The following is an 18362-nucleotide window of genomic DNA, read 5'->3' as shown; positions in this document are numbered from 1 at the left end:
GATTGTGAAGCTCCGACTGCGAACTACCATAGATCGTTGACATTGCTGCGTCGAAAAATTCGATCGACAGAGGACCACAGCGTTGCCTAGCTCGAGGCCCTGCGCGTGAACAGTCCCTTAGAAGCAAAAAGCGTGTGTTGTTCGCGTGGATATACCAGGGGGCTTTCGACTCTTTATTCCCTCTATTTTATTTGGTTACATTTCTAAAGCTTCGAGGTGTGTGAGCTAGATTGGGAGCGAAATTATGCTTTTGGATTTAAGGATTTGAGTCAACTTAGATTGCAGGAGTTTCCCTAGTATAGTGAAAAGCGGGTTTGGTTACAATGTGATATATGCCTGGTTAACTGTAAAATTGGAGGTTGGACTTTCAATTTGTAATAACAGTTGCAAGCGGTGTTTTTTTTTTTTTAAATAAATAAAATTAAACACCCATTGACCTGAATAGAAGTAGAAGAAGAAGCTTCCAGGATGGATCCCGTAGAGTCGGGAGTTTGGCCGATCCCGCAGGTGTCGCGCCAAGCAGGTCATACACTGTCTGGCAGAATTGCAATGTTAGAGGATGCCTTGCAACAGATTTTAGCGCAGCAGTTACAAACAAATGTAGGGCAGTCTGAGCTCAGGAAAATGGTGCATAGTATGTCTGCCAGACCATCTCGTGAGGAGAAAGGTAAATCTCCGATGGAACCGGAGTCCAGTGTTCGTACGATCGACAAGCCTAGGAGGGCTAAGGTGCCTAATATTGCCAATTATAGGCCAGAAAAGTATTCTGGTCGGATGTCTGACCGTAGTTCCGATATCATTGATACCTGGTTACACAAATGGGACAAGGCATTCGCCATTTGTGAAATCAAGAATGATATGAAGAAAATCTGCCAGGCCACCCATATGTTTAATGAGGCTGCGGATAGGTGGTGGATAAAACAGCAGAAAGATGGAGTAGCATCCACTACCTGGGAGGGGTTTAAAAAGGAATTTAGAAAACACTTCCTACCTCCTGACGAAGCATCCCGAGCTTGGGATCAGTATCGAAACCTTCCTCAGAGAAATTTGTCAGTGGCAGAAAACACTGATAAGTTTAGAGAAAGTGTAATAAAGGTTGATGAACCCCTACCTCAGTCAATCCAAGTAAAAGATTTTATCTTTGGATTGAATGATCGGATAAAGATGGAAGTTCGGGCTAAGTATGCGAACACGCTAGATGAAGCAATTGCCATAGCCTTGAACTATGAAGATGCAAAAGGGAACAGACCAAGTGGGTTTGTGCAGGTTGGGACTCAGTATGGGTACCCTAAGAAAACTGGGTTTAAGAAGAAGTGGATTAGCAAAGGGGGTGCCTCACAGTCTAGTAGTCAAGTCAAGCAGGCAAAACCAGTTGAGACTCCTAAATCAAGTACCACCATTGGAATGAAAAGAAAAGTAACACCAATAGCAGCCCGGGCTTGGTCGAAGTTCTCTTTGAACCCAGAGCAAAGGGAAAAAGCGAGGAGAGAAGGCTTGTGTTTCGATTGCCTTCAGCCTCATCAGTGGAAAGATTGTCCACGGAATAAAGATCATCGGATAGCTGAGATGATAGTCTTAGAATGCGACATGGAAATGGAGGGAAGTCCCAGAGCAAAACAGATGCAGATTCAACTAGCGGGATCTTCTCAAAGGTCAGTACCTTTTTTGTTATGTGTGTCTGTTGCTAAGTTAGTAACTAGTGCACCTGATAATATCCTGTCAAAGCCCGCAGCAACGGGATATACAGCCTTTAATGATATAGAGTTAATTAAGATGAAAGGGCAAGTAGCTAATCATCAGGTCATTGTGTTGTTTGACTCAGCGTCAACGCACAATGTAATTAACTCCAAGCTCGTAAAGAGGCTGAAACTAAAGACTAGCCCATCTGACTATGCATATATAGTCAGGATGGCAGACGGAAGTTCAACTGAAGTATGGGACCAAAAGGTTATACAATTGCAGCTTTGTATTCAGGACTATGCTGAGAAGCTTGATTTTGAAATGACTAAGCTTGCTCATGCAGACATAGCCTTGGGTAAGGCTTGGCATTCTAGGAAGAATCCAACCATAGATTGGAAAAGAAAATTTATCAATTTAAGATGAATGATGTGCTGTATGTCTTACGAGGTGAAAAGAATATACCTCAAGGACCGTTGGTTCCGTGATGGAAATTCAAAAAGCTCAAGAAGAGTTTTTGTTTCTTTGTACAGCATCGGTAGAGCCGATTGATGATTCTTCGACTAGCACTGATGTTGCTCAAAATGGAGAGATGGCCAAGCTGGCTGATCAAATAACAGAGGAGTTCTCTGATTGTTTTAGGGATGAGCTACCCTATGGGTTACCTCCAGAGCGGAATGTTCAGCATAAGATTGAACTAATCCCGGGGGCAGAACCTGTAAATAGACCTCCCTATAGGTTGAGTTTTAAGGAAGAGGCGGAGGTGCGAAGACAACTGAAAGAATACCTCAAGTTGAGACAGATTCAACCAAGTTTCTCACCTTTTGCTTCGCCAGTGATATTAAAGAAGAAGAAAGATGATACTTTTCGTCTCTGTATGTGATTAGTCTGTCTCGGAGGCCCTCACAGAAATATATTTTTGCCTTTCCTAATAAAAAATAAATTAGTAATCCATTCCTACTAACCAAAGTAGCTAGAATCTTACCAGTGTGAACACAAAAACGTATCTGCCTGTCTTGCTGAAAATATTTTCAAACTGGATACCTTCTGTGCAGAAGCAATACAGTCCTTGGATACCATGTACGGCTTTCCCTTTAACCAACATAGTAACACAAGATCTTGAAGAAACAGGATTGTGAGACTCCATTTTCTTCACTTCTAATTTGATTTGCATTGCCTGCTTTACAATATTTTTCTGGTCAATTGGATTATTGATCTTCTTCTCCTGTAAAAGCTTTTTGTAGTGCTTTGGTCTCACCACTGCACAAATTTCACGAGGTGGTTTATAACCTGCTTTTACAATGCGTGCAAGCCCCTGCAATCAGTTACATACAGGAATTGCTCATTGAATCAAGTTGAGATCCTGGAATTTCAATCATGAATGAAACCAAATACTGAGGTGATCTATTCAGGAATATCATATCATGTTTCACCTCTTACTAGACAATAAAGGAAACATCACAGGATATTTCAATTTTGAAATAGCTTAGAAACCAATGTTCCATGGACAATTATTGACTTCAAGATGGTATGTACCATGTACTATGTAGCCTGATACATAAAAGAGCATGCAGGTAAATTGAGAATTCAGCAGGATCAAATGACATGCTAATTACAATTGCACAACTCTAGACACACCAATCCCAAGTATGTAGAGGTACAGGATAGCATAGCTGCATCCGTACCTACCAACTGAAACAATTCCTCACGCCTGTAATTCTGGATACCCAATCCCTGGGTCTGTTGCAGTCACATTCATTTGTCGCTCATCAAAACAAAAGAGTTATGTCCATCAGAACATACAGTGATTCCATCTTCAGGATTCTCATGTCCACATAATAACTGCAGAGGGTTCTAGATGCAACAATGGTCTGCATACTGCTTTGGAAATCTCCCTTCTTCTTCTTAACCTCCTCCTCCCTTTTTTTTTGTTTTGTTTGTTTGTTTTGTTTTTCTTTTGGGGTGGCGGGGGGGAAGAGGGGGGCTGGGGGGGGGGCGGGGGGGGCTCCAGTGAAAATCCTATATGAAGGATTACAAACAACTAGGCAAAGATGTGAGATTGGTGCAGCCAATCAAGAGTCAGAAAATATCATGAAGGGCCTGTGGAGGTGTGCAAGAAAAACAACCCTGCTCGTGGCAAGAGCCTGAATTCTGCCCTAGGAAATCATAAGAGTATCAATGATGTCAAGCCAAGTGATGCAAAGGATTGAGAAGTTGGCCTTATATCTGGACGCCAAATCTGCGATGTAGTGAGGCTGGCAATAATATCCCCTGCTAATTCTATGTAGGAGAGGTCTAAATGTGGAAAGTGGTACAATGTCTTGGAAATGACCCAGAGGGTTCTTTCTCAAATAACGAGTGTACTCTCCAAGTCTGCTCCCTCATAAGACATCTGTGGTTCTGACTGTGAGAGCCACACAATGGGTCCCCATATGATTCAAAATGCCTATCCGTGTAAGGAATTCTGAGTGGAGTCTTTCATTGCAAGGCCACATAAGCATTATGGATCTGCACCAAGAACGCTAAAGGTAAATACAAACTCATTGGGCTAGATCGTTGCCATTGCCTAATCACCTAGCTATCAAAAGCAAGCCCATCCTTGGGCACATCCATTTCCGTGGCATAGAGACTTGTCTCTTCCAATCCCAGATTAGATGCTAAAGATGCAGCAGCCACACAACCAAGGCTCCATCAGCTATCCATGACTAAATAGGATGCGGATGTATATAGTACTGGCCCTCGCTAAAGCCAACAACCTTGATGTTATAGAGAATGACGGCTCCTGAACTGCTACTCTGACCAGTTTCTAGTCCTCATGGACTGCTTAACAAACTATCTCACCTCCCCAGTCCCGACGAATACAAATAACTTGAAAGGGACCCTTGTGCTAGAGAAAATGTCCAGCCAATGGATGCCCTCCGAGGTACCCTCCTTGCAGCCCCACAATGTCAGGCCACCCCACAGCACCAATGGGTCAGGAAGCCAAGGGGTAGCAGACACAGATTCCTGCAGCTCGTCTTTCGAAAAGGTGGTGGTTCTCATGGCCAGTGGAAGCGGGCAAGGATTGCTTGAATGGGGATCCATCTGACAATCAAGGATGGGAGGCGGACTCAAACATAAAAACTCCGCCATTTCTTTGTAGAGGCTAGAGAGAAGGGCTCGGAATACTGAGGGAGGGAGAGGTTAGGGGCTAGGAGAGAGGATGTGTGGCTGATAGGGGAGAGGAGAGGAGGTTAGGGGCTAGGAGAGAGGAGCTGAGGCCCTGAGAGGAGAGAGGGAGGGCCTGTAGAAGGGCTGAGATGGGAGGGGGGAGTGGCTGGGCTTACACAAGTGCAAATCAAATTTGATACAGGCACACAAAATGACGCCAGAGAAGGCGCAAATCTTGAAGCAGTGGTCTAATTCTAGAGCTGAAACTTGCAGTATTCACAGACCTTGGAGAGAGGCCTGTTTTGGAGTTGAACCATGTAGAAATCCTTGGTAGAAATATAGCAATTTGGGAGCTGCTGTCCTTATCAGAATAATTAGCTGAAATGGAAAAGCAAGGCCCTAGAACAGAAGCGATTTGAAGCTCTTGGACAGAAATTTGAATCAGAGGAGAGCCAGAAACTGGAGCTGAGGACCATGATTTGGAGCAGCGAGTCCTGTAGCAGACTCACAAAAAAGAACAGCAGGACTTGGAGTTTTAAGTGCACACTTCTCTAGTGCCTAGAATGAGCACCAACCTCATACATTCCAGGCTTTGTAGACAGCAAATGATAACTCCTAATGGAGTGGAGGGATAGCAGCTTGCAGGGCCAAAAAAATGCAGTTTCAAGGCTCTGAATCAGGCGCAACTTGAAGTGACTTGGTGGCGCACGTTTCCAGCATGTTTTTGTGCAGCAGAGCAGAAAGCCAGGTGAGGAGCAAAGGGAAGCGAGGTGGCTGAGAGGCTGAGGGAGGGCTGGAAGGGCTAGGGGAGCAAGCTGGAAGGGAGTATCACCCGGACCTACAGCAACCGTTTAAACCAGCCGCGATCTCAGATATCTCTAGAATAACATAAGGAGCAGAAACAAAGGCACAACTCTGGGAAAAGGAATGCATCAAAGATAAGTATTTATCTTTTTGTTTGCTATTTGGAAATAGATTTTTTGGAGACAGGATTGACTTGCTTGGCAGGTATATCCAGGAAAAAGGAATTAAGCTAATGAAGCATAATCTTGGGACTTAAGTCTTGCATGACAACTGAAGGATGAAACCACATGTATACTTGAATACACAGTCTTACTAAGAAAATGCTCAAGGACCTCAAGGCAAAGAACCATCGTGCAAAGCATGAAAAAACCATGGTAACATACCACTGGAAAAGTCTGAACAAATGAAAAACCACACAAGGACAAGGACTGTGACTGGAAATGGCACGTCTTGCTTGTGATTGTCTCAAAAGAGACAGAAAAGCCTCTTCACTCTCTGAGAAAAACAGTTCTCCTGGCCAAAACAGAACCTTGCATCCTAGACAAAACAGCCACCAGAGACTGTACAATATCTATCCAAATGCTGGCCAAGATATGAGGTAGGCGTACTTGGGTGCCATAAATAGCCTCTATGCATCTAAATCTCTAAACATTTCAGGCAATGATGTTCCCTACAATCTCCCAGCAATTGTTCACTGATACAGATGTGAATATTAGGCTATGCCAACTAAGGCAAAGAGTCTAGAGTGCATTCAGGACATGTCATAATAATTCTCCTCGAGAGATATTAAAAGTAACTTTTAGAAGAACAACTCAAAGAAAAACACGATTGGGAAAGAAAACTTACCCCATTAAGGCCAAGCTTCTCAGCCAATTCCTTCTCAAGAATTTCAATTAAGTCAGGACTTTTGAGAATCCTCTTTTCCACCTGACGATTCCATGCATTTTCATCCAAATTGATGCACTGCAAACGATGATTAAACATTTACTAGTTACTGTAATTGCTAGGAATTTTAACAAGTACATATCTTCCTAGTATACTTGAGAAAACCAATGATACTTAAATTCATGTATATGCACATGTACACACTTTTTTTTTTGTGAAGAAATATTTTATTGCTGTGAAATAATTACATTCATAATTACTCCAAAAGCGAGTAACTACTACTCAACCGAAAATCTCTGTATAAGCCATATATACATCATGATCATTAAGCTTCCCATTCACATAACCAACGCCTTACCTTCCCTAACCCCCTATTCTTGCTAACCAACTATCCACGTAATAGACCCTTAAATTTCCCCTACCCATTGCCCAACCTCTAACCACCACTACCCACTCCCCTCGTACACGACCTTTTTCTACTCGCTCTTCTTGATAGAGCGTTATGCTTTTTATCTAATTCCGTCCTACCACAATCAAATGAGTCTGAAAGCAATCATAAAACGATTGCCGCAGAGATCGTTTGAAAAAAACTAAAGATGGAAAAGTAGGATCACCAAAGACTCTATGATTTCTGTCCATCCATAGAGTCCAAAGTCCCCAGTAGCGCACCCAAACAAAAAATAAATCAAAACCCTGTAAAACCAAATAACCAGAAGAACCTGCCAAAAGTAACAGTACGAAATCTTGCTCGAAGCCCCTGCTGAATGAGAGCGAGGAAATCACAAGTATGTGGACACAGCCAGAAAATGTGAGGCACAGATTTAGCAAGATGTAGACATCTGTGGCAAACAGCCGGGGCAATATATCTATGCACGAGTAATTGCCCAGATGCAAAAATGCCAAGTAGGACTTGCCAGAGAAAAAGTTGTTGCCGAAGAGGGACTTTATAATGCCAAAGGACACGCAGCCGCTTTCTCCACCACTTTGATGGGCGATCCATATGCCAAACAGAATTGGCTCTGTCAGAAACCCAAGACGGAGGTAACAACACTTTATACAGAGAAAGAACTGTGATATGTGACAGCTTCAAAGGATGGGTTAAAGAAGAGGAAGAATGAAGAGTCCAATACTCAAGCCTATCCTGAAGTTCCAATCGAGGTACCGGTAAGAAAGGTTGAAGCATTTCTGAAATTTTGTGCCATAAAGGACGATAATGAGCTCCCAAACCATACTTGCTAGCAGCCGCAGAAAAAGATAAAAGAGTGCCATCATCCTAAAAGATAAAAGATAGCATACATAAAGGAAACCAGATCTACCTTAGTAAACATGATGAGGGGCAAATAGAATTGTATGCATGCTATCAAAATGGATTGCATTATTCGCAAACGAACAAGTTCTGGAGAAGGAAAAGAGAAAAAACCGGTAAAAGATCCAAGATGAACTAGAAATCGGAGCAAAAAGAGAAGTTCGGGCGATGGAAAAAGTACACAAGACCCAGGAACCAAAAAGGAGAGAAAGAAGGAAGAGAGAACGCTCAGAACCAGCGTTTAGAAGTAGCCCGTAAGCAAACCCGGTACAACAGCAACCCAAGAGCAGGAAACGAGCCGGCAGCAGTAGCCTGAACAAGGCAGAAATGTCCGTACAGGTCCGTACACCTGTACGAAAATGTACGGAGCTATGGCAAGCCTGTACGGCTCCGTACACCTGTACAAAAATGTCCGGAGCTATGGCAAGCCTGTCCGGCAAGGAATTATGACGCCAGACAGCTGTTCTGGGTCGCTGATTTGGAGCAATAGGTAGCTGAGAAAAAAGATAGGTTCTGGCGATGGAAAGAGTACACAAGACCCAGGAACCAAAAAGGAGAGAAAGGGGGAAGAGAGAGTTCTCTGAACCAGCGTGTAGAAGCAGCCCGTGAGCTAAACTGTAAAGCACTAATATCTAATTTCTACTGCATAATGTAAAGCACTAATATCTAATTTCTACTGCAGATCACGGGAGCAGCACCATGAATATCCTCCCAGCCAAATCTTGCTGAAGCTGACGAGCAGACAGAGAAAATTCCCCTTACAAAATCATACGTGAAAATCCTTCTCTTCTCTCTCTAGCCTCAACAAGCCCCATCTCCCTAGATAGATCTAGATGCCACATGTCATCCATATAGGGCCTTCCTAATGCAACATTTCACCCCTCTCTTGGGATGCATTAAATCCTTTGCCCCTAGGCACAATCTTCGCATTAGGCCCTTAGCCTTAGATCTACCTAGTCTGGTGCTGTCAACCCTCACCTAGGACCTTGACATTAATTCCCCTCCGATCTTTTACATGAAGCACAAACAAATATATTACAAAGATAGATCCTTTAAGGGAAATGTCGACTGATTCTTTCGAGGTCATGCTACCTCGGCTAGAGCGTAACATTCCTTCCCTCTTCAGACATCAGCGTCCTCGATGATAAAATCTGGGAACACTCTCCGCAACTGGTATACGGATTCTCAGGTAGCTTCGGATAGAGGCTGACCATGCCATGCAGCCAACACCGTGGGTATCTTCCGATTTCATATTTGCATTGTTCCTCGGTCCAGAATTCTTGTTGGTTTGCGCCTCGCAATATCCTCTATCTCCTGAAACAAAACCACACCTTCGATTAGTGAGTCACCTGTATGTAAAAATTTCTTTAAGCGCGAAACATGAAAAACCGGGTGCACCTTACACCCCTGTGGCAATTCTAATTTATAGGCTACCTTGCCTATTCTCTTTAGAATTAACCACGGCCCACAGTATCGAGGTGATAATTTAGGACATTCTCCTAAAGTCAACGACTTCGAGTGCGAAGGAACTCTGAGAAAAACTTTTTCTTCTTCCTTAAATACTCTTATAGACCGGTTTTCATCCGCATACACCTTGGCTCTATCCATAGCCTGGCGGATATTAGCTCTTGCAAGTGCTAGCATCTCCCGCATCTGAACCACAAAGTTCGCGGCACTAGGCACTTTTTGAGGTACTCCAACTATAGTTGGATTGGCTGGTCTATAACCATAGTTCAGCTCAAACGGACTGAAGCCGGTAGATGAATGTTTTCTATCATTGTAGGCAAACTCCAACAATGGCAACGACTTGTCCCATGTATGTTGCCTCAATGACACATATGCTCTCAGCATATCCTCTAAAGTCTGGTTGACTCTCTCCCTCTGACCATCCGTCTCAGGATGATCCCCACTACTCATTCCCAACTCAGTCCTTAGTGTCTCAAATACCGCTGTCCAAAAATGACCGGTAAATCTGACATCTCTGTCTGACACTATGGATCTAGGCAATCCATGCAGACGAAATATATGTCTAATGAACAAATCCACCACTTGCGGGGCACTAACAGACTCTCTAGTCGGAATGAAGTGAGCCATCTTGGTTAGACGATCAACCACCACAAGGATAGAATCATACCCTCCTTGTGTTGTAGGCAGCCCTACAATAAAGTCCATGGAAATGCTCTCCCACTTACTTAGTCGTATCTCCAAGGGCTGTAGAAGTCCAGGTGGCTTCACCCGCTCGGCCTTACTTACCTGACACGAAAAACACCGTGTCACATATTCATGAATATGCTTTTTCATCTTTGGCCAAAAGAAATCTCGCTTCACGAGATCATATGTCTTCTCGACTTCTGGATGTCCCGCACACGGGCTATCATGGCACTGTCGAATTACTCTCTGCCTAAGATCATTCTGACTAGGTACTACAACCTTGCCATTTCTTTCTAGCATACCATCCCTAATGGTATATCTTGCATAAGTTTGGCCTTTTCTGGATGCCAGGTCATCCTTTTCATTTTCCCCGGGTTTTAACACATGAGCTTTAGGCCATAAGCTCTGGACAAACTCATCCACTTTTTGAGTTTCTCTTATCTCGGTCATTAGAGCACTCTCTAATAGCGTGAAACTCAGGTTGTGCATAATGCGAGACAACGCATCAGCAACCTTATTGTCTTTTCCTCTTCGGTACCGAATTGTTAAATTAAACTCTTGCATGAGCTCTGCCCACCTAGCTTGGCGGCCCCTCAAGTCAGGCTGTTTACAAAAATGTTTCAGAGTATCATGATCCACATCCACATAAAACTCTGAACCATATAAATAATGCCTCCATGTTTTCAAAGCATGGATAACAGCATACAACTCCAATTCATGAGTTGGCCAATTCCTTTGAGAGGGAGAAAGCTTCTTGCTTTCAAAGGCTACTGGCCTTCCCTCTTGAAGGAGGACTGCTCCCACCGCAATGCCACTTGCATCGGTTTCTAGGAACAACGGTTTCTGGGGATCAACTATTTTTAACACCGGTCCTGTGACCACAGCTTGTTTTATGGTGTTAAAACTCTCTTGTTGATTCTGTCCCCAAATAAAAGGTACTTTATCTGAGGTCAGATCAGTCAATGGCGATACTATCTCGGAATATCCTTTGATATGCCTTCTATAAAACTGGACAAACCCCAAGAATGATCGCAGCGCGGTCAGACTCTGAGGGATTGGCCAAGTTAGTATCGCAGCCACTTTCTTTGGATCCATTTCTACCCCCTGTGGAGTAATTATGAACCCTAAATATTCAAGCCTAACCATACACAGTATAGTTTTCTTTCTATTTACATAAAGACTGGCTTTCCTCAAAGTACTGAACACTACTCTTAAGTGTTCACGATGCTCAGTAATACTTTTACTGAATATCAGGATATCGTCAATAAAATGTACCACAAACTTTTCGATATACGGACGTAGTAAATCGTTCATAAGCATGACCAATGTCACTGGAGCATTGGTAAGTCCGAAGGGCATTACCAAAAACTCATAATGACCAAACCTGCTTCTGAAAGCGGTTTTATGCACATCCTCGGCTCTAATCCGGATCTGATGGTAGCCACACTTAAGATCTATCTTGCTGAAAATCACGGCTCCATGTAATGCATCTAGCAAGTCATTAATCCGAGCCATCGGATACCTGTGCTTAACAGTGATATTATTCAATGCTCTATAATCTATACAGAGGCGAAACGTATCATCCTTTTTCTTCTTTAATATCATTGGCGAAGCAAAAGGTGAGAAACTTGGTTGAATCTTCCCCAGCTTGAGGTATTCTTCCAGTTGTCTACGCACCTCCGTCTCTTCAGTAAAACTCATTCTATACGGAGGTCTATTTACAGGTTCTGCCCCCGGGATCAGTTCAATCTTATGTTGAACTTTCCGTTCTGGAGGTAACCCATAAGGTAGTTCATCCCTAAAACATTCATAGAACTCCTCTGTTATAAAATTAGCCAGCTTGGCCATCTCACCACTTTGCGTAACATCAGTGCTAGCCGAAGAATCATCAACTGGCTCTACCGATGCTATGCAAAGGAATAAAAACTCTACTTGAGCTTTTCGGATTTCCATCACGGAAACCAACGGTCCCTGAGGTATATCTTTTTCACCTCGCAAGACATAAAGCACATCATTCATCTTGAATTGATATACGTGCTTTTTCCAATCAATAGCTGGATTCTTCCTAGAATGCCACGCCATACCCAGGGCTATATCTGCATGAGCAAGCTTGGTCATTTCAAAATCAAGCTTCTCAACATAGTCCTGAATACGAAGCTCCAACTAGGTAACCCTTTGGTCCCATACTTCAGTTGAACTTCCATTTGCCTTCTCTCCTCGCTTTTTCCCTTTGTTCTGGGTTCAAGGGAGACTTGGACCAAGCCCGGGCTGCCATTGGGGTTACTTTCCTCTTCACTCCAATGGTGGCACTTGGTTTAGGAGTTTCAGCCGGTTTCCCCTGCTTGGCTTGACCACTCGGCTAAGAACCACTCCCTCTACTAGTCCACTTCTTCTTAAACCCAGATTTCTTCGGATACCCATACTGGGTTCCGATCTATGCAAACCCACTTGGCTTGCTGCCCTTGGCATCTTCATAGTTCAGAGCTCTAGCTATTGCATCATCTAGCGTGTTCGCGTACTTAGCCCGAACTTCCATTTTTATTCGATCATTCAATCCAAATATGAAATCTTTCACTTGGATTGATTGAGGCAGGGGTTCGTCAACCTTCATTACACTCTCTCGAAACTTATCAGTGTATTCTGCCACTGATAAATTTCTCTGACGAAGGTTTCTATATTGATCCCAAGCTCGGGATGCTTCGTCAGGAGGTAAGAAGTGTTTTCTGAACTCTCTTTTAAACCCCTCCCAGGTAGTGGATGCTATACCATCTTTTTGCTGTTTAATCCACCACCGATCCGCTGCCTCACTAAACATGTGGGTGGCCTCACGGATCTTCTTGATGTCATTTCTGATTTCACAAATGGCGAACGCCTCGTCCCATTTGTGTAACCAGGTCTCAATGACATCGGAGCTACGGTCGCTCATCCGACCAGAATACTTTTCCGGTCTGTAATTGGCAATATTTGGCACTTTAGCCTTCCTAGGCTTGACCATATGGACACTAGACTCCGGTTCTATTGGAGCCTTTCCCTTCTCCTCTCGAGAAGGTCTGGCAGACATACTCTGTATTGCTCTCCTAAGTTCGGACTGCCCTGCATTGGCCTGTAATTGCTGCGCTAACAACTGTTGCAAGGCATCCTCCAGCAATGCAATCCCGCCAGATAAAGTATGAGCTACTGGGCGTGACACCTGCTGGGTCGGCCGGGCTCCTGACTCACCAGGGTCCCTCTTGGAAGCTCCTTCTTCAGCTTCCATTCAGTTCAATGGGTGTTTTATTCTGTTTTGCTTTGTTTTGGTTTTTTTTTTTTTTTTTTTTTAAACACCGCTAGAAAACTGTATTTACAAACTGACACAATTCAGTGTACTGACACTCTGACACAATTCCCTATACTAGGGAATTCCTGCAATCCCACATTCACATTGATCAGGCATTTAACACAGGCATATATCTCAGACCGCGCTTTTCCCTATACTAGGGAAATTCCTGCAAACTGACTCTGACTGAAGCACACAGGCATATGCACAGGCATAATCTGTCCCTGCTACAACATCAAAGCCTCATGCAGGCTGATCATTCACGAGATCCTGTCTATGAAAGTAGAGCATCACCTGACTAAATCGAGAAGAAAAAAAAAACAACACGAAACTAATGGAGGTCAAAGAAAGCTCCCTAGTCATCAACGATTTCGCCACTTCTTGGTTCCATGCAAATCCCACCAACAGTCCGTAGTCACAGCCTCGGATCTCCCTCGACACTGATCTGTGTTTGCGCGGCCTTTTATACTTGCCTACCCTGTTCAAGACCCTGCGCTTCTGCGCCCAATCTGCGTCCCAGAGTGTCGCTCGATCGTCGCCCCAGTCACTGCTTACGAGCAGGCTGCGTGGCGTTGGAGATCTCTGAGTGTACGTGTGCCAAGGAAGCAGATTATGGGCAAGCCAGACTGCTCTGCGTCACCTCTGCGTTCCAAGCCTGCAACGTGTTTGACGAAACGCACGGGTGGTGACGATCCCAAATATTAAACACTGACTTACGGGATCCCCACGCTCCAATAACGATTCAGAAGCCTCCGTCAACGAGTCTCTGTTCGTCGTAGATCACTTCCATATTCGTAGAATCCCGCATGAAATCTCTGTTGATCTGAGGTCGGTCACGGACTGTCAACGTCGAAGGGCCTGCCTAATTTTCGAGTTCCAGCTACGCCCCCCTTCCGTTGTAGTTACGGGAGAGCCAACAGTTATACGTCCGCTCCACGCCTATCTGTCGTCAGACCCCAGGGCAGTCCAGGCCTGCACCTCGAGTTCACGCTGCGGCATCGTTGCAGTCTACCCGTCGCATGGGGTTTATGAGCAGCCGAACCACTCCACGCTCCCACGCACTTCACTCATCCCGTTCGTCATCGTTGTGCAGTCCCCTCCAATTTGTAGCCTTGGGCTCTGATACCAAATGTAAAGCACTAATATCTAATTTCTACTGCAGATCACGGGAGCAGCACCATGAATATCCTCCCAGCCAAATCTTGCTGAAGCTGACGAGCAGACAGAGAAAATTTCCCTTACAAAATCATATGTGAAAATCCTTCTCTTCTCTCTCTAGCCTCAACAAGCCCCATCTCCCTACATAGATCTAGATGCCACATGTCATCCATATAGGGCCTTCCTAATGCAACATTTCACCCCTCTCTTGGGATGCATTAAATCCTTTGCCCCTAGGCACAATCTTCGCATTAGGACCTTAGCCTTAGATCTACCTAGTCTGGTGCTGTCAACCCTCACCTAGGACCTTGACATTAATTCCCCTCCGATCTTTTACATGAAGCGCAAACAAACATATTACAAAGATAGATCCTTTAAGGGAAATGTCGACTGATTCTTCCGAGGTCATGCTACCTCGGCTAGAGCGTAACATAAACCCAGTACAACAGCAACCCAGGAGCAGGGAATCAGCCGGCAGCAGCAGCCTGAATAGGGCGGGAAAGGCCGTACAGGTTCGTATACCTGTACGGAATTGTACAGACCTGTGGCGGGACTGTACGGCAGGGATTTATGACTCCAGAGAGCTGGTTCTTGGATGCTGATTATAAGCAGCAGGTAGCTGAAGCAAACGGGCTTATCTGAAGAGGCTATGGAGCTGATAGGAGCGCTGGAGCAAGGGCTGCAGGTCCTCTCTCACTTTTTTTTTTTGTGAAACCAGTAACTATATTATTAACATGAAATCAATGTACATGACATTAGACTCCAAAAAGGAGCCTAATGGAAGAACTCAAAAACAGTCAGAAAACACTTCAAGACTAGTAGCATCCAAGTCCCTCGCAGCATAACTATCATATAAAGATAGCTTGAGGGACATTCTGAAGAAAGCATATGCCTGGGAAACTGTTGTCCCATCCTAGAATGCAATCTCTATGTCCAAATAGTCCATAGTACCCAAAAACGAGTCCAGTGAAAGAAAAGGAGGAATGGAGACATCTGAGATGAGAAGCATCCAAACATCCAGAAGAGTTTCCCGAATCTGATAGAGGGAAACCGAAGCCGCAGCAAATGAGAGACATGAGTGATCAATATCCGAGAGTGCGGGCAAGACCATAACAAATGGGGAACTGTCTCACGGTGATGAGAGCAACGAGCGCAGGAAGAGGAAGCAATACAACGTGCTGCCAATTTCACCCCAATGGAAAAAGCTCCCACTATACATCTCCAAAAGAAAAGCCTCTGTTTCAATGGCAAGTTTCAATGGCAATTTAGCTTTCCAAATTTTCTTGAGTTGTGATTGCCACCAAGATAAAGGCCTATCCAAATTCCAAAGAGTGTTGGCATGCTTACCAATCCATGGCGGTGGAAGAAGAAATCTGTAAACCATCGAGGAGGCCAGATTATGCATTGAAAGTCAACAGGTAGCGGGAGATAAGGAAGTCAGATTCCAGTCCAATAATCTGTCCTGTACAAACAGTGGAGGAAAAGGAACAAATGCCTACAACATAATTGTAAGTATACTCCAAATGGGCCTATGATGCAGACCCAAGGGGAATGTCCTGCAAGCTTGTGGAAATGAAAGCACATAACCATGTTGATCCACAACATCTCCGATAAATCTTATGCCCAATTTCATAAGATTGTATGCTTTGATAGGTGCCTGTAAAGCAAGAGGCGATTCAAACACCTTGCTCCAATGGATGCTTTCCAAGCGAAGAGAATTACCATGATGGGAAGAACCACCTGACCATTTAGCATAAGAGAGAATTCTCTTCCAATCATGAATAAAAGCAGTAGAAACAGGACAACCAGGAATTTTCCCCTGAAATGTGGTCATGACTGCTTCCCAGTGATCTGTAATCCAATGCCCATATGCATGGGACGTCATGTTTCCACACATAGCTGCTAACATAATAGCCATGGATGTTTTTGCTGAAAAAAATCAGCAATCATAGTGCTCTTTCTTGCCAACATATGAAACTGAAGATTGAGAATATTCAGTCCCCCATGAGTCTTAGGAGAACAAAAAGACTGCATGGGAAGTAGTCGCAAAGCCTTTTTGTGAGATTTGCTTTTCCAAAATATCTCCATAGCCTGGGACATATAGGAAGCCAAATGCTTAAAAGACCAGGGAAGAAGAGGCAAATAAAATTGCACATATGCCATAATGATAGATTGTACTACCCGAAGTCGAACATGTAGAGGCCAAGTGGACAAATGCCAGTATTCTAGCTTCTTGTTAATCTTTTGAAGCACCCATTTGAGCTGTTGTTGAGGGGTAATATTCCAGCCAATGGGATACCCTAAATGCCTCACAATAGTATGGGAAGAAATAATGTGGCATGGCCAGAGAAGTGCATGCCAATCAACTTCTTTCAATGCTAGAAGATTCGATTTCTGAAAGTTAATATGCAGTCCAGCAGCTATGCCAAAATCATTCAGAGTATGCATCAAATGAGAGAGGTCACTTTGAGAATTCCTAGGCATGAAATATGAATCATCAGCATATGCCTGTGCAAGAAATGGCAGTGCCCCTGGAATTTGCAAGCCATGAAGCTGCCCTATATCTGCAAGATGGTCCATATGCAACAATAACGGATGAGTAGCAATGGCATACAGTAGCGAACTAAGAGGGCAACCCTGTTTCACTGAGCGGGTCATAGTCTAGGTTCTTGACAACCCACCACATCATTTCGAACAATAGTATACTTGATGAGCATGATAGACCACTAGGCACTTCCCATTATATGCAGTGGTCTAGATGGGAGAGAGGCCCTGCCTACACAGTAGGCACTTGGAAGGCTTTTATCAGGCTACCTGAGGATCAGAGGCTACAATCGGTGAGTCACCTCAGAGGGGTAGCACACAGGATTCAAAAGATAGATGCAACCATCCCGGTGGAATGGACAGTTGAGATGCCTATTACTTCCACCACTTGGATGGGAGCTTTTTTCGAGGACAACAGTTCCTCTACGGGTGATTGCTCTTCGAGGTCTCGGGGAAGATGCTCTGCTCTTTGACGTTGGGGATGGAGGTATACTCTCTAGATCCACGGATGACTTACATATTCTTCTAGAGGTTGCCTTTCAACCTGTCAGGATTGCTGGTTTTGTGGACCATGGAGCTAGCTTGCAGTGGTACTTAGACACCGACCCTCTTGCTCTTGGCCCTGGGATCCTGGAGGTTGTGGTTATATGGAGGTGCACCTATCAGGTGCTTGCAGTGGGACCCAGAAGAGTGGGAGTGGATAGATCATGGACACTGAGAGAGGGGGATTCCCTTCTTTCGTTTCACGGTTGGTAATGCCAGGAGATTTCAGCTAAGCAGTAGAGGTTGGATTCCCTCCAGAGCCCCCCATTGGGATAGCTTCTTCATCACCGCAGATTTGCCTAGGAATTTCTGGAGGAGGCTCTGGAAATCCCTCAGAAATAGAAAGATCACTCTTTTCTTTTGGCTTTCTATTCATGGACGGATTGCAGTGAGCCTATGGAGATCACGATTTGGGACTAATCCCACTTGCCCTCGCTGTCATTCTGCGAGGAGTCAGTGCGACATTGCCTTTGGGACTGCAATCAAGCGAGGACTGTTTGGAAAGGAGTTGCTCGAATACTCAACAGTTTTCATACTTCCCCTTTCTTCATGACTTGGGGCTCGGTCACATGGTTATCCCTCACTGAGCCCCGGGTGTTTTATGAGGGTGAGCCTTCTTCTTGGGCACTCTCGATTTGCCGACAGGTGATAGAGCCCTGCTCTCTTCAAGATGTACCACATATTCCTTTCAGAGCTTCACATGTTTCAGTGGACACCTCTTGGGAGATTTTGGCTAGCATTTTCTCTTGGCACATTTGGAGAGCCAGATGCACAGAGGCCTTGGATGACACCCAGATACACCCATCACAGGTGTTCACAGGTATTTGG

At 44.4% G+C, this 18362-nt stretch overlaps 1 protein-coding gene across 1 annotated transcript in view; it reads right to left on the bottom strand.

Annotated features, from left to right (window-relative positions):
- Positions 1-18362, bottom strand: part of GMI1 (gamma-irradiation and mitomycin c induced 1) — a 309165-nt gene that overhangs the window by 130086 nt on the left and 160717 nt on the right. The window contains exons 24-25 of the mRNA XM_087395876.1: positions 6478-6594; positions 2663-2992 (exon numbers count right to left, since the gene is read on the bottom strand). Of these exons, the coding sequence (XP_087252002.1) occupies positions 2663-2992; positions 6478-6594 (447 nt within the window). The remainder of the gene's footprint in view (positions 1-2662; positions 2993-6477; positions 6595-18362) is intronic.

The sequence above is a fragment of the Dipteris shenzhenensis genome, chromosome 24 (assembly GCF_047967505.1).
Source record: "Dipteris shenzhenensis isolate YYH24624 ecotype China chromosome 24, Dip_SZ_1.0, whole genome shotgun sequence".
Taxonomy (NCBI): domain Eukaryota; kingdom Viridiplantae; phylum Streptophyta; class Polypodiopsida; order Gleicheniales; family Dipteridaceae; genus Dipteris; species Dipteris shenzhenensis.
The sequence above is the reverse complement of the archived record's forward strand: the minus strand, read 5'-3'. Positions and strand labels throughout refer to the sequence as shown.